This window comes from Schistocerca gregaria, chromosome 3 (genome assembly GCF_023897955.1).
Source record: "Schistocerca gregaria isolate iqSchGreg1 chromosome 3, iqSchGreg1.2, whole genome shotgun sequence".
Classification (NCBI taxonomy): Eukaryota; Metazoa; Arthropoda; class Insecta; order Orthoptera; family Acrididae; genus Schistocerca; species Schistocerca gregaria.
Window position 1 is genome coordinate 311,461,262 of NC_064922.1, and position 17,333 is coordinate 311,478,594.

The 17,333-nt window shown below is 43.9% G+C and overlaps 1 protein-coding gene across 4 annotated transcripts in view; it reads left to right on the forward strand.

The window, feature by feature from the left end:
- Positions 1-17,333, forward strand: part of LOC126354710 (rap guanine nucleotide exchange factor 4) — a 1,235,035-nt gene that overhangs the window by 1,073,764 nt on the left and 143,938 nt on the right. For all 4 annotated transcript variants that reach the window (XM_050004554.1, XM_050004556.1, XM_050004555.1 and 1 more), the window contains one exon: positions 10,375-10,558. In XM_050004554.1, the coding sequence (XP_049860511.1) occupies positions 10,375-10,558 (184 nt within the window). The remainder of the gene's footprint in view (positions 1-10,374; positions 10,559-17,333) is intronic.

Genomic DNA, 17,333 nt, shown 5'->3' on the forward strand with positions numbered 1-17,333 from the left:
GCCACACACCGTCAGGTGGCTTGCGGAGTATGGATGTACATGTAGAATCGCCCGTACAGGAAACATGTGATGTAACAGACCATCACAAAAGAATAACTCAAACAACAAGGATTTCATATGCATTAGAAAGCGCTGAACACTGCTTACCAGAAAGAGTGTGATGAATTCACCCGCCTTACTATTCGGATGGAGTAACGCAATCCCGATTCTGTGCCATATCTCGGAAATTGATCACCTCACTGAACAATGAACGTTAAATTTGAACTTAATATCCACGCTAAATATGCGTAAATGATACAGATACTAATAGGCCAAACCACGCGAGGCGAGCCTGAATCTCACCAAACATTTGTAAGACGAGATCTCAGAATGATCCGCACAAAGTGACTTCAATTCTGCTTAAGAAGTAACTTGACTGTGCCAGCGCCTTCATTGCGAAACACGCTGGCCTGACCCGCAAGACAGACTAGTTTTCGCTTGGTCCCTTTAAAATATAGTTTCAGGAGGAACACATAGCGAGCTCGTCTGTCGTTGACTAGCGTTACCACTCGCCAAAATGTTCAATCCGACATAGTCCTTTGGATTTAGTCGGCGACTGTGACTTTTTTAGTCATCAGTCGTCTGACTGGTTTGATGGGGCCCGCCACCAATTTCTCCCCTGTGCCAACCTCTCCATTTCAGAGTAGCACTTGCAACCTACGTCCTCAATTGTCTGCTCGATGTATTCCAGTCTGTCTTCCTCTACAGTTTTTGCGCTCTACAACTCCCTCTGGTACCATGGAACTCATTCCCTGATGTCTTAATACATTTCCCATCATCCTGCCCCTTCTCCTTGTAAGTATTTTCCACATGTTCCTTTCCTCTCCTATTCTGCGCAGAAACTCCTCATTCCTTACCTCATCAGTCCACCTAATTTTCAACATTCGTCTGTGACACCACGTCTCAAATGCTTCGATTATCTTCTGTTCCGGTTTTCCAACAATCCATGTTTCAGTGACATTCTCAAAAATTTCTTCCTCAAGTTAGGCCTGTGTTTTATAGTAGTTGACATCTCTTGGACAGGACGTTTTTTTTTCCAGTGCTAGTCTGCTTTTAATGTCTTTCTTGCTTCGTCAGTCACTGGTTATTTTGCTGCTTAGGTAGCAGAATTCCTTAATTTCATCTACTTCATGACCGTCAATCCTGATGTTAAGTTTCTCTCTGCTTTCATTTCTGCAGCATCTCATTACTTTCGTTTTTCTTCAGTTTACTCTCAGTCCATATTCTGTATCCATTAGACCATTCAATTTAGGAGAGCATGTAATTCTTCATAATTTTGACACAGGATAGCAATGACATCAGCGAATCATATCATTGATACCTATTCATCTTGAGTTCTAATTCGGCTCCTGAACTTTTCTTTTATTTCCATCATTGCTTCTTCGATGTACAGATTGAGGAGCAGGTGTGGAAGACTACATCCCTGTCTTACAGTCTTTTTAGTCCGAGCACTTCGTTCTTGGTCGTAAACTGTTGTTATTTCCGCTCGGCTCTTGTGCATATTGTATATTACCCGTCTCTTCCTACAGCTTACCACGATTTTATCTTAGAATTTCGAACATCTTGCACTATTTTACATTGTCGAACACTTTTCCAAGTCGATAAATGCTATATACAGATCTTGATTTTTCTGCAGTCTTGCTTCCATTATCAACCTCAACGTCAGAATTGCCTCTCTGGTGCGTTTATTATTCCTAAAGCCACTCTGATCATCTAACACCACCTCGATTTTCATCTTGTTCTCCTGTATATTATTCTTGTCAGCAGCTTGGATGCATGAACTGTTAAGCTGATTGTGCGATAATTCTAGCACTTGTCTGCTCTTACAGTCTTCGGAATTGTGTGGATGATATTTTTGCGAAAGTCAGATGGTATGCCGCCATATCATACATTGTACACACCAACTGGAATAATCGTTTTGTTGCCACTTCCCCCAATGATTTTAGAAATTCTGATGGAATGTTGTATATTCCTTCTGCCTTATTTTATTTTAAGTCCTCCAAAGCTCTCTTCAATTCTGATTCTAATACTGGATCCTCTGTCTCTTCTAAATCGACTCCTGTTTCTTCTTCTATCATATCGGACAAATCTTCCCACTCATAGAAGCCTCCAGTGTACTCTTTCCACCTACCCGCTCCCTCCTCTGCATTTAACAGTGGAATTCCCATTGCGCCCTCAATTTCATTTCACCGAAGGTTCTTTTGACTTTCCTATAAGCTGAGTCAGCCCTTCCGACAAACATTTCTCTTCCGATTTCATCCCATTTTTCATGCACCCATTTCGTCTTAGCTTCCCTGTACGTCTTGGTTATTTAATTCTTCAGCGACTTGTATTTCTGTATTCCTGAATTTCCGTGAGTATTTTTGTTCATCCTTCTTACATCGATCAGCTGAAGTATTTCTTCTGTTACCCATGGATTCTTCGTAATTACCTTCTTTGTACCTATGTTTTTCTTTCCAACTTTTTTGATTGCCCTTTTTAGAGATGTCCATTCCTCTTCAACTATACTGCCAACTGCGCTATTCCTCATTGCTTTATCGATAGCCTTAGAGAACATCAAGCGTATCTCGTCAGTATGTAGTATTTCCGTATTGCGTATTGATTCTTTCTGACTTTTCCTTCTGTTCCTTCCCCTACAACTGCATTCCAGTCCCCCATGACTATTAGATTTTCGTCTCCCTTTACCTACGGCATTACCCTTTCAATATCCTCATATCCTTTCTCCAATCTCTTCATCTTCAGCTTGCGACGTCGGCATGTATACCTGAACTATCGTTGTCGGTGTTGGTTTACTGTCGATCCTGGTAAGAACAACAGTATCACTGAACTGTTCACAGTAACACACTCTCTGCCCTACCATCCTGTTCACAACGAATCCTACTCCCGCTATCTCATTTTCTGCTGCTGTTGACATTTCCGTATACTCATCTCACCAGAAATCCTGGTCTTCTTTCCATTTCACTTGACTGGCCCGTACTATATCTACACTCCTGGAAATTGAAATAAGAACACCGTGAATTCATTGTCCCAGGAAGGGGAAACTTTATTGACACATTCCTGGGGTCAGATACATCACATGATCACAATGACAGAACCACAGGCACATAGACACAGGCAACAGAGCATGCACAATGTCGGCACTAGTACAGTGTATATCCACCTTTCGCAGCAATGCAGCCTGCTATTCTCCCATGGAGACGATCGTAGAGATGCTGGATGTAGTCCTGTGGAACGGCTTGCCATGCCATTTCCACCTGGCGCCTCAGTTGGACCAGCGTTCGTGCTGGACGTGCAGACCGCGTGAGACGACGCTTCATCCAGTCCCAAACATGCTCAATGGGGGACAGATCCGGAGATCTTGCTGGCCAGGGTAGTTGACTTACACCTTCTAGAGCACGTTGGGTGGCACGGGATACATGCGGACGTGCATTGTCCTGTTGGAACAGCAAGTTCCCTTGCCGGGCTAGGAATGGTAGAACGATGGGTTCGATGACGGTTTGGATGTACCGTGCACTATTCAGTGTCCCCTCGACAATCACCAGAGGTGTACGGCCAGTGTGGGAGATCGCCCCCCACACCATGATGCCGGGTGTTGTCCCTGTGTGCCTCGGTCGTATGCAGTCCTGATTGTGGCGCTCACCTGCACGGCGCCAAACACGCATACGACCATCATTGGCACCAAGGCAGAAGCGACTCTCATCGCTGAAGACGACACGTCTCCATTCGTCCCTCCATTCACGCCTGTCGCGACACCACTGGAGGCGGGCTGCACGATGTTGGGGCGTGAGCGGAAGACGGCCTAACGGTGTGCGGGACCGTAGCCCAGCTTCATGGAGACGGTTGCGAATGGTCCTCGCCGATACCCCAGGAGCAACAGTGTCCCTAATTTGCTGGGAAGTGGCGGTGCGGTCTCCTACGGCAATGCGTAGGATCCTACGGTCTTGGCGTGCATCCGTGCGTCGCTGCGGTCCGGTCCCAGGTCGACGGGCACGTGCACCTTCCGCCGACCACTGGCGACATCATCGATGTACTGTGGAGACCTCACGCCCCACGTGTTGAGTAATTCGGCGGTACGTCCACCCGGCCTCCCGCATGCCCACTATACGCCCTCGCTCAAAGTCCGTCAACTGCACATACGGTTCACGTCCACGCTGTCGCGGCATGCTACCAGTGTTAAAGACTGCCACGGCAAATTGGCTGACACTGACGGCGGCGGTGCACAAATGCTGCGCAGCTAGCGCCATTCGACGGCCAACACCGCGGTTCCTGGTGTGTCCGCTGTGCCGTGCGTGTGATCATTGCTAGTACAGCCCTCTCGCAGTGTCCGGAGCAAGTATGGTGGGTCTGACACACCGGTGTCAATGTGTTCTTTTTTCCATTTCTAGGAGTGTATTTCAGCAACGTTCTAATGAGAGGCATCAATGGATGTCGACAGGCAGTACCGTCAACTTGTACTGCGTATTCTGAAATGAATTTCTAACATAGCAACTTACCATTACTGTCTACAGCACAACAATATATCCTTCTCATGTGTCACGAAGCCATGACAACTTCATCCATTGACCTTGTAAGCTGAATAACGTGTGATGCACGCGTTTCCGTAAGGCAGCTTAATTAGCAAACGATATGAAAACAAAAGATTTCGTCAGCGTTCCTAGATACTGCTTACACTTTCAAAGTGTTTTAATAAACGATGCGAGCCTTGTCTGACCCGTGGGACCTTCTTAATTAGTAAATGGACTTGTAACAATGATTTAACTCCTGTTGATAACTGAATGTACTTAAAACTACTTCGTATCTGGTTACTGGACTAAAAGTAAATAGACCGCTAACACTTTCCTGTTAACTTCCTGAACGTTGCTTCTATTCTCCTCGAATATAAGAAAATCCCACTACTGTTACTTGTAGAGTCTTCTACCGCAAGGAAGCAAAGGAGAGGATGTTGTTATGGGTGGCTGGTATCCTCTTTCTACAACACAAATGCATACGTGAATTAATATGGTTCTTTATTTACATGAATCGGGTACTTAACTTAAATAGGGTCCATGTTTTGTGGTACAAGCTCTCCACTAATAGTCCTCTTGCGGACAGTATCGGTAATCTTGCTATTATAAATTTGTCTCACTGCTAGTCCGGCTATGGTCACTAATCTGGTCGTTATGTACTGTTGTAGTCTCTGATGTGAACTGAGCCCGCTCTGCAATTGTACTGACAGATGTCAAACTCGATGAGTGAGTCAGTGAGGCCCTCCGGTCAGCGGCGGCAGTCTGAATACTTTCTGTCGAGAGGGCGTTGTCGGTATGTTGCTCGACGGTGTGTCTCTGGCCTCTCTCGTGATAGGTGTGCTTCATCCAGCATCTACTATCGATCTTCACGCTACGTCTTTGGCGACAGCTTATACCAGCATATTACCCAAAACCTTCTCCAGTTATTATCCGCGCAAACCGTGTGGACACTCAGCGCAGTGGCTGATGGGAGCGAGCGGCCATAAATGGGAAATGAGAGCTAATCAGCCACCATGCTGAGTATCAACATTATCCTTTAGAACAAAATTTGAAAAGCTTTTTGTCTCTTCTTATCTGAACCGCTTTTTGTCCATGTTTCATTACTATGCAAGACTACACTAAATACAAATCCCTTAAGAACAGTCATTTTAGCGCTTAAATTAATATTCGATGTTAACGAACTTCTCTTTTTCAGAAATGATTATATCATTCCACACTCTGATCCGTAAAGTGGCAGTATCGTTTCTCCTGATGACAGCATCCTCTTGAATTGTCCCCGCCCAGAGATTCAAATGGGAGACTATTTTACCTCTGAAGTATTCTACTCATGATTATTCTACCATCATTAAGCCGTATAGTGGAGCTCCACACCCTCGGGAAACATATCGGCCATACTTTCCCCTAGCTTTCAGCCGTTCACGGTACCAACATAGCAAGACCTTGCTGGCTCATGTTATGGGGCTATATTAGCCAGTCATCCAGATTGCTGGCCCTGCAACTGCTGAAAAAACTGTTGCCCTTACCTTTTTTCTCCTGTGGGGTTCCTATAGCTGTCACCGCATCCTACAAATCTGTCGCTATGTGTTTCTATTCTTCCTTCCTCTTCTTCTATTTCTTTCATAGGCTCCTTTACCCCTTCTAACCAGACAACATTCAATTTTCCTCTTCTCCTTATTCCTTGAGGATGGTACATCAAGATCTTCTTTGGCTATCTGTCATTTCTCATTCGTGTTGTATGGTCATATCAGGCGAGCAGCCATTCTTCTATTCTATGTGTGATGCTTTCTTTAGTATGTGTCATTTCCCTAATCGTTGTATTTATTGCTTGGTCTCGCCGAGATGTCATGCACGACCTTCTGAGAGAGTACATTTCTACAGTTCTCAATTTGTTTTTATTTTTTCAAGTAAGCTCGTAGCACTCGCATCCATGGATCGTTACAGGCTCTACAATGCTTCTAAAGAGCACCTTCTTTACTTTCCAAGGTATATTTAGGATACAGTAACACAGGGTTTACCCTCTGGATTGCTGCTTTCCAATGGGCTACTCGTTGCTGTGTTTCTCAGTTACTTGTTCCATCTTCCGGTATTATGTTACCCAAATATTTATTTTTTTCACGTGCCTTTATGTGCTGGCCTTCCTGCATTACCCCCATCGCACAGGTGTTAAGTCTTTCGAAAATTTACTTTCAATCCCCACTTATTGTATTCTTCAAATAATTTTCTTGGCATAGAGAGATATCATCTTTATTGGCCACCACTATCAGATCGTATGTGGAGAACAAGATACACAAACATTGATCTTTTGTTATTAGAATGCCCATTCCTGCAGATTATCTACTCCACCGGTCTGAGACTATCTGAATGTACGAGCGTCGTTCCGAAAGTAATGCCTCTTATTTTCATTCATGGAAACTACAGGAGGTCTACAAATCACAACAGCGTAGCTAAATAGAGCAATATTTCAGCTACCCACTGTAATTTTTCCGCGTAGTCACCACCATTCGTTACGCACTTTCACCAACTATGAACCACAGTCTGCATGCCACGCTTATAAAAATCGGAACCAGCGGAGGCTAACCACTTTCTTATAGCTTTGACAACAGCATCCGACTCTTGAAAATGTTCGCCTTGTAGTCCGTCTTTCAGAAGCCGAAAGAGATGGAAGTCTGAAGGCGCTAAATCGGGACTTTACGGTGGATGCGGTAAGACAGTCTAGCCGAATTCTGCAGTGAGTTGCGTGGTTGCAACACTGGTGTGAGGCCTGGCTTTACCACATTGCAGGTGAAAGTTGGTCTTCTTCCCTGGCCTTACCCAGGAAATTCGGGCTTTCAGCTTAGTCAGTGTCGTCTTGTAGCGTGCTGAACTGACGGTTTCTCCAGGCTCCATGACATCTAAAAGAACCACACCCTGGCTGTCCCAGAAGATTTTGCACATCACTTTGCCTGCAGATGGCTGTGACTTGAATTTCTTCTTTGACGGAGAATTCCATGGACTAAGTTTTTGGATTCCAGCTCGTAGTAGCGTCACCACGTCTCATGTCCGGTGACGATGTCATTCAGAAAATTGTCACCAACTTCACATTGGTCCAGCAGGTCCCGCCAAATTTCCATTCGATGAGTCTTTTCCGCGGAAACCATCTCGCAGAGACTTTGTGATAACCAATATGTTCCAGCATTGTTTCCACGGCAAGACAGTCGACATTCAGCGTTGCACACAATTCTCTGGTCGTTATCCGCCGATCAGCACGGATGAGTTGATCAAGACGTTCTCCATTGCTAGGGATGACAGCTGCGCCGGATCGACCGGGCCGTGGCTTGTCATGCACACCCATTTCACTACCTTGAAAATGCTGTACTCATCGCCTAACACTGCTCACGTCTATTCTATCGTCTCTACACAACTTTATCAAGCGACGATGGATTTCAATCGGCGCAATTCCTTCAGCAGTGTGGAATTCAAACGCTCATCGCTGTTTTGTACGCGCGTCCATATCAGACTCTATTTTGGAACACACATCTGCTAGTGCCAACTAATGCAGAACAGCAGAACCGTCTACAAATGAAAGAGGAAGCTAAAGCATTAGCACTTCACCAACGACATCTGGCGCAAACATCCGAAATCACCACAAAAAAGGAGGAATTACGTTCGGAACGACGCTACCATATTTTAAATAATGTAGGAAACAAGTAGCATTCCTGTTTTAATTCTTTGGTAATTTTGAAAGGCTGTGACGAAATTTCATTCCCCACTTTTCTTACACACTCTGCAATCTTGTATAGGCTGGATATAGTTTTCAAGCTGACTCCTCCTCAGAACTTCAGTTTCTTGAGTGTGTCTGTGTCATACGCCTTTTCGAGATAATGGATACTAACTGGCTATTCAGATTCCTTTCCAGTCTCTTTGCCATTAGTCGTCTTAAAGGAAGAGTTGTGTCAAGACACAAAGGAATTAATGACATTAGGTGCCAGTGGGCACTGATTTATTCAATGAGGTAAGTTGAAAATTTGTGCCGGATCGAGATTCGAATCCAGGCCTTCTGCTTACTAGGCAGATCGGTGACCACTAAACCATCGCCGGCCAGAGTGGCCGAGCGGTTCTAGGCGCTAAAGTTTGGAACCGCGCGACCGTTCCGGTCGCAGGTTCGAATCCTGCCTCGGGCATGTATGTGTGTGATGTCCCTAGGTTAGTTAGGTTTAACTAGTTATAAGTTCTAGGGGACTGATGACTTTAGAAGTTAAGTCCCATAGTGCTCAGAGCGATTTTGAACTAAACCATCCAAACACAGTGGCCGCTACAACCACACGTGCTGCCCTAGCATGGCTCCCGTCAGATCCAATTTCTCAATTTATTCTATACACTAGTGAAGTAATGCCACAGTTCAATGACCTTAGTATTCGCAGCATCTCCCCGATTGCCACAAGAGTTCGAGCATGGTGTGCGTCTGTACTAAAGGGATCATTGGCTGTAATCATCTTAATTATACAGGGTGTTACAAAAAGGTACGGCCAAACTTTCAGGAAACATTCCTCACACACAAATAAAGAAAAGATGTTATGCGGACATGTGTCCGGAAACGCTTAATTTCCATGTTACAGATCATTTTAGTTTCATCGTCCACCTACGCTCAATGGAGGACGTTATCGGGATACTCTACCTGTGCTGCTAGAACATGTGCCTTTACAAGTACGACACAACATGTGGTTCATGCACGATGGAGCTCCTGCACATTGCAGTCGAAGTGTTCGTACGCTTCTCAACAACAGATTCGGTGACCGATGGATTGGTAGAGGCGGACCAATTCCATGGCCTCCACGCTCTCCTGACCTCAACTCTCTTGACTTTCATTTATGGGGGCATTTGAAAGCTCTTGTCTACGCAACCCCTGTACCAAATGTAGAGACTCTTCGTGCTCGTATTGTGGACGGCTGTGATACGATACGCTATTCTCCAGGGCTGCATCAGCGCATCAGGGATTCCATGCGACAGAGGGTGGATGCATGTATCCTCGCTAACGGAGGACATTCTGAACATTTCCTGTAATAAAGTGTTTGAAGTCACGCTGGTACGTTCTGATGCTGTGTGTTTCCATTCCATGATTAATGTGATTTGAAGAGAAGTAATAAAATGAGCTCTAACATGGAAAGTAAGCGTTTCCGGACACACGTCCAAATAACATATTTTCTTTCTTTGTGTGTGAGGAATGTTCGCTGAACGTTTGGCCGTACCTTTTCGTAACACCTTGTATATGTTGTGTCTGTTCTGTCGCACATGTCCATTCTTGGGTAGTGCGTGCAGTTGTGTTGTCACCACTGTGCCCAGATGGCGTAGTGGTCGGCATGTCTGCCTAGTAAGCCAACTACGAAGTTTCGAATCATACTCGGGCGCAAATTTTCAAATTTCCCTATTGACGTAAATCAGAGTCCATTGGCAGCTAATGTCTAATTTCTTTGTGTCTTTATTCAAAGTGTCTATTCTTTTCAATATGTTGGAAAGAATACACACTGTATATATTCCCTTCTAGAGTCTACTTAGCTCTTAAAGAATGATGTACGTGTCTGGCCTGTCCATAGACACTCCCCGATCAGGTAGCACCTGTGATACAGCTATCTGTATCATAGAGGTTCGCAAACCAACCCACTTCGGCATGGCCCATGGTTCTTGCGGGTTGGGAGAAGGGGGATTTACTATCATAGAAGCCAATTTGCAAACCTAGAACTGACACACTGCAGACATTACGTGAAGGAAATATGAGTATAAATCAGTAGCTTTTATAAAACAGTAACAAATAAAGTTTCCTGTTGCCTGATGAGCATGTTTGTGTGGTCGACAGTGAGCTGCGAACAGCCGTTCAAAGACAAGAACCTGCTGTACCAGTTCTGGCAGGACATGGAGGGCGCTATGGCGATGCCCACAGAGGACGACGTCGCACAGGCCGAGGACCAGCTCAGCTCCAGCCTCAACTCGCTCATCCAGCGCGGGCCCGACGCCACCATGCGAATGATCCTGCGCAAGCCGTGAGTATCTCTCTCTCTCTCTCTCTCTCTCTCTCTCTCTCTGCTATGCCAAATTACACTAATTATATAGCGTCTTCAAGAAAAACAGTGTTCTTGAGCTCTTCTTCAGTCCGAAGACTGGTCTAATCGGCAGAGGGGTGGGGGCGCGGGGATAGGGTGAAACCGATACAGTGACTTCCGGTAACACGACCTTGGTTCGCTGCCAGGCCACTTAGAGCGCTGCTAGTTTATCAGTCCATCAACTCGTTTTCTCATTGGGTCACTTAAAGTCGTAATAAACGGAAGCTGGTTTTACAGCATTGTGTTCCTGATTACGACTTCGTGCGTGTATTGCACTCATTGAATTGTGTTGTGAAAAATGTCGCTCTTGTTCTGACTGATTTTTGCTCACGTCAGTAGTTTTGTGTGGACTGAGTGATTTCTTATTTGTGTCGGTTTTATATGAAACAGAAGCTGGTTTCGTCACAGTGTTCTGTGGACATTTGTTTTTGCTTGCGAATTCTTGTGTGATCTGCTCGATTTAAATGCGTTGTAATAATACTGCTTGAATTCTACTTTTATTTTTGTTCGCATCTGGTTTCGTACTTTTTCGTATTTAAAGGAGAAGTCCATATTAGCAGCTTTTGACAGAACTGGTACTCAACTTTATTACATATTGTCAAGGAAAGAACAGCAGCCGGCCGCTGTGGCCGAGCGGTTCTACGCGCTTCAGTCTAGAACCGCGCTGCTGCTATGGTCGCAGGTTCGAATCCTGCCTCGGACATGGATGTGTGTGATGTCCTTCGGTTAGTAGGTCTAAGTAGCTCTAAGTCTAGGGGACTGAGGACCTCAGATGTTAAGTACGATAGTGCTTAGAGCTATTTGAACCATTTGAAAGAGAAGTACGTAATTCTGCTCTAAATGGTGCTGCTTCCTACGACTGAGTATGTTTTGTAGTATTAGTAACCGATTTTGTCAAAAGATGCTGGCATAAAGTTCTCCATTAAATGCGAGAAAGCACGAAAAACGTAAGCGAACAAAAATTTAAATACAATAAAACGCAATTAAATCGAGTAGCTCACACATGTATTCGTAGGCAATAACAAATGGACATGAGTCCACAGAACCTCATGCGATGAAACCAGCTTCTATTCTGTATGAAACAAAAAAAGATAAATTTTCTCTACAAAATGTTACAAATGCGAGCAAAATGAAGCAGATTTTGAGCAATACAGCTAAAATACAATTAAAAGACGGCAACGCATGCAAGAAGTAGTATCAGAACACGTTGTGATAAAATAAGTTTCTGTATTATGTCAGATGACTGAGGTTTTGACTTGTACTAAAGCGGAAGTATTTCCACTTGGTAATGGCCACAAAGTCGAAATAGTAACTAGGTTCTACAAATAAATAATTTTACAGTAGAAAGGCGACCATAATGTTATATATATAAAATTCTAGATGACTGTTAACCCAGCTACGAGAAGTTAATCATGGCTTTTCATTGGGATTTCTCCAATATATTACCTTGCAACGTCACAAAAACTTTGTTTCCAGGCACTCTAATTACTACTAGACTATGAGGCCTACCCGTGAAGAACAAATAAACATTTTCTTTAAGTCACAAAGAAATTAAAGACATTAGATGCCAGTGGGCTTTGATTTATTTTAATGGATCAAGTAGAAAATTTAGGCCAGGCCGGGTTTCAATCCCGGGTCTCCTACTTACTATGCAGCTGCGGTGACCACTATGTCACTCGGACGCAGAGGTCACCACATCCGCACGGACTAACCTAGTACAACTCGCGTCAGACCCAAATTCCATCTTGCACCACACACTACTGATGCAGTGGTGCATCTTACATATACCGGAATATTCATTTCAATCGCGTGTTTCTAATTGAAATTACGTATTTTCGCGACGTACTTTCTCATACTTTCCCTGTCAGACCTCTTGCTGCGCTGCAGAACTGTTGTTCCCTTTCCGTGTCTTAACATGGGCCTTGCAACTTATATACTTTGGTGTTCTGTGGGTTTGACGCAGCTCTGTAAGCTAGTCTATGCTCTCAAAGTTTATTCATCTTGGCCGAATTACTGTAAACTCTACATTCGTTTGCAACTGCTTACTATGTTAGAGACTTGTAAACGCAGATCAGCTGGAACTAGTATCTCGTGAATCCTCATTTCTATGGATTCATTTATAGTGCTGTCCAAATAGGTGCTTACTCGTCCTAGCATTTTGTTGTTCTGAAATTCCAAAGTGTGGTCTTCCTTCACTCTCCGCTCTTCTATCGGTGGTTTCTCCGTGTGTCAGTCGTACGTACCTAATGTGTTCCTCGCAGTACTGCCTTTGCTCGATGTATTCGTGGCCACATTTATAAGAAATACAGTATACAGGGTGGTCCATTGATAGTGACCGGGCCAAATATCTCACGAAATAAGCATCAAACGAAAAAACTACAAAGAAAGAATCGCGTCTAGCTTGAAGGGGAAAACCTCATGGTGCTATGGTTGGCCAGCTAGACGGCGCTGACATAGGTCAAGCGGATATCAACTGCGTTTTTTAAAATAGGAACCCCCATTTTTATTACATATTCGTGTAGTACGTAGAGAAATATGAACGTTTTAGTTGGACCACTTTTTTCGCTTCATGACAGATGGCGCTGTAATAGTCACAAACGTATAAGACAGTGCGGACGGTATTTGCTTCGTGACACATTACCCGTGCTAAAATGGACTGTTTACCAATTGCGGAAAAGGTCAATATCGTGTTGATGTATGGCTAATGTGATCAAAATGCCCAACGGGCGTGTGCTATGTATGCTGCTCGGTGTCCTGGACATCATCCAAGTGTCCGGAGCGTTCGCCGGATAGTTAGGTTATTTGAGGAAACAGGAAGTGTTCAGCCACATGTGAAACGTCAACCACGACCTGCAACAAATGATGATGCCCAAGTAGGTATTTTAGCTGCTGTCGCGGCTAATCCGCACATCACTAGCAGACAAATTGCGCGAGAATCGGGAATCTCAAAAACGTCGGTGTTAAGAATGCTATAACAACATCGATTGTACCCTTACCACACTTCTATGCACCGGGAATTGAATGGTGGCGACTTTGAACGTCGTGTACAGTTCTGCCACTGGGCACAAGAGAAATTACGGGACGATGACAGATTTTTTGCACGCGTTCTATTTAGTGACGAAGCGTCATTTACCAACAGCGGTAACGCAAACCGGCATAAAATGCACCATTGGCCAAAGGAAAATCCACGATGGCTGTGACAAGTGGAACATCAGCGACCTTGGCGGGTTAATATATGGTGCGGCATTATGGGAGGAAGGATAATTGGCCCCCATTTTATCGATGGCATTGTAAATGGTGCAATGTATGCTGATTTGCTACGTAATGTTCTACCGATGTTACTACAAGATGTTTCACTGCATGACAGAATGGCGATGTACTTCCAACATGATGGATGTCCGGCACATAGCTCGCTTGCGGTTGAAGCTGTATTGAATAGCATATTTCGTGACAGGTGGATTGGTCGTCGAAGCAACATACCATGGCCCGCACGTCCACCGGATCTGACGTCCCCGGATTTCTTTCTGTGGGGAAAGTTGAAGGATATTTGCTATCGTGATCCACCGACAACCCTGACAACATGCGTCGGCGCATTGTCAATGCATGTACGAACATTACGGAAGGCGAACTACTCGCTGTTGAGAGGAATTTCGTTACACGTATTGCCAAATGCATTGAGGTTGACGGACATCATTTTGAGCATTTATTGCTTTAATGTGGTATTTACAGGTAATCACGCTGTAACAGCATGCGTTCTCAGAAATAAGTTCACAAAGGTACATGTATCACATTGGAACAACCGGAAATAAAATGTTCAAACTTTATTTTAATTTAAAAAACCTACCTGTTACCAGCTGTTCCTCTAAAATTGAGAGCCATATGTTTGTGACTATTACAGCACCATCTACCACAAAGCGAAAAAAGAGGTCCAAGTAAAACATTCATATTTCTTTACGTACTACACGAATATGTAATAAAAATGGGGGTTCCTATTTTAAAAAACGCAGTTGATATCCGTTTGACCTATGACAGCGCCATCTAGCGGGCCAACCATAGCGCTATCTGGTTTCCTCCTTCAAGCTAGACAAGTTTCGTTCTTTGTAGTTTTTTTCGTTTGACGCTTATTTCGTGAGATATTTGCCCCGGTCACGATCAATGGAACACCCTGTATACCAGTATCCCAGGTACCTTCAGTTTCAGCGGGTCTTTCGCAAAGCCAAGGTACTCTCTCATCTTAAGCGGTGGTCGGAAAACAGTTTTTTAAGTTGGATCTTTCAAGCAGCCACGCAGTTTTGGCTGAGAGTGGTCCTAAGTAAGGAGGGAAAGCGAGACTCCTGTCTTCTTCCTCGCTTCCTTGGTTTCCTTTCTCTGTTCTCTTCTCGAATGCCTTACAGATAAAGGCTTTACTGCAGCCATTTCTGCGGAACACTTCCTTCAAGTGTTATATTTCCGCTGCGAAGTTTTCCCTTTCGCAGATGACTCGCGTCCTGTGTACCGGGGTAGTCAGCAGTGTCTGCTGTTGCTTAACAGTTCTAAGTATTCCTTGCGTACCACGAAGAGAGCTAAGTTATTTGCAAACCTGAGAATTGATAATAGGTCCTCTTTCATTTTTAATCTTCTCATAGAGGTACATTCACTTCCTACACTGCATGTTCCACGTGCATAATCAACCGTAAATGCGATACTCCTCGTCCCTACATTAGACTGCTCTTCTTAGAACTTCTAAACACAGATTTCTTTTTTTAATTTTAGAGCTCCCATTTTCTGCCATCTTACTTGACTGCATACTCGAAACCTTTCTCTATGTCTAAGAATGAAAAGATGAGCGTCAAAATATAAAGCCAACTTTCTGATCAGACTGAATAGTCCTTAGCAAACAAACAGAACACAACGTCTCATTCTTAACAAAAGAAATCTTCGGACGGTAATTAACTTCTGGGGTATCCCAAGCAAGTGTTGTAAGACCATTACCGTTCACAGTACATGTAAATTACCTACTGGATAACGTCGGAAGCTTTGCGAAGCAGTTCGTGAATGGTGCAGTTGTATGCACTGAAGTTGCAACGGTAGAAACTTACAGCGAAATGGAGAAAGATGACCTGAAGAGGAAGGACCCATAGTGCAGGAATTGTCAGCTGACGCCTCATCACAAACAACTGAAGCTCACTAGGCATAAATAACCGGAAAGCCAAGTAATTGTATGATTACAAGAATACCGAACAGTTGCTGAAAATACACCCATTAAACATCTGGGCAAATACGCATGGATCGATTTAAAGTGGAAAGACTAGGCTGAACTAGCCGTAGGAAAGGCAGATGCCAGACTGATATTCATTGCAAGAATCTTCAGGAGATGTAGTCCACCTACGAGCTGGTAACGTTCAAACTTCTTGTTCGACCGACACTTGAATAAAGCCAGTCAGTCTGGGCCCTTCACTAGACAATACCTAAAGACGAGCAGTACGTCACGTCACAGGTTCGTTTAGTAAGCGCGAAAGCTGCACGGAGATGCTCAGCCAACTCTGTTGGCAGATGCTGCAAGAGAGGCATTGAGCAACCCAGTGCAGTTTGCTGTTAAAATGTCGGTGGATTTCGTTACCAGAAGTGTCAGTCAAAATGTTGATTCATCCTACACATGTCTCGAGAAAATACCATGAAGACAAAATTTGCAAGGCTTACCAAGAATCACGCGTCCTGAACACCATTCGCCACTGGAACAGGAAAAAGGGGAAAAATAGTTGACATTGGTACACAAAGTACCCCCTTCCAAACACCTAAGGTTGCTTGCGAAGTACGAAATTAGATATAGATATCCTCATTTTTTACCTTTAATTTTTTTTTTCTTTTCTTAAAGTCGGTATATTTTCTCACTGCAGTTCCTTTTTCCTTATCCTGTACATTACCCATCTGCAAACGTGTTCACTTACATTTCGTCAAGTTATACATTAAAACCTCCGAACAGTGAATGAGAATGCAGTTATGCTGCAAATTAATAGGCCTGCTTCCATATTATTGCCATTGCAAGGTGTCGCACCACTCATCGGTCGACGAGGTACAGCCAGTGGACCAAGAGAAAACCAGTAAATGGAGACCCCTATCATCATTCGTCTACCTCCACATTTCACAGTGAGAATCATGTTACATAATGTTAGACACAGATTTTCCACTGCCAGTACTTACGTTGAATGATCGGAACGTATAGGCCTCACTTCATTCTTCATTTACATGTAACTCTTCTTCTGTCCTAGCGTCCACTGCTAACACGTTTTCATCCATGGTAACCGGCATGTACTACTGCAGTTGTCATTCTTGGCTCAAAAACTGCAATACATCGATTCGAGCTAATCAACCTTTCCAATGTTTCAGATGTTTTAATAATCTGTCCCGACTGAATCGATCAAGATACAGGTTGTCCCCATGAACTCAGATACGGATTGAATAATGAGAAAAACTAGCCCCCTTATAAATGACTTGTCGGTGTCGGCTCTTACAGAAATCATGAAAGATTATTAACTGCAAGGGGTCAACTATTTACTGAATTGAGATACGTGGTCCAAAATAACCCAAATTTCATTTTCTCTTAGGGAGCAGACACACAAAAAACGGAAGGACTACACATTATTAAGAATAGAAGGAATATAAAATAAACAAAGAGGATGAAATAAATTGAACTTAAACACGATTCAACTGAATGTTAGATCGGCTTAGCAAGGCC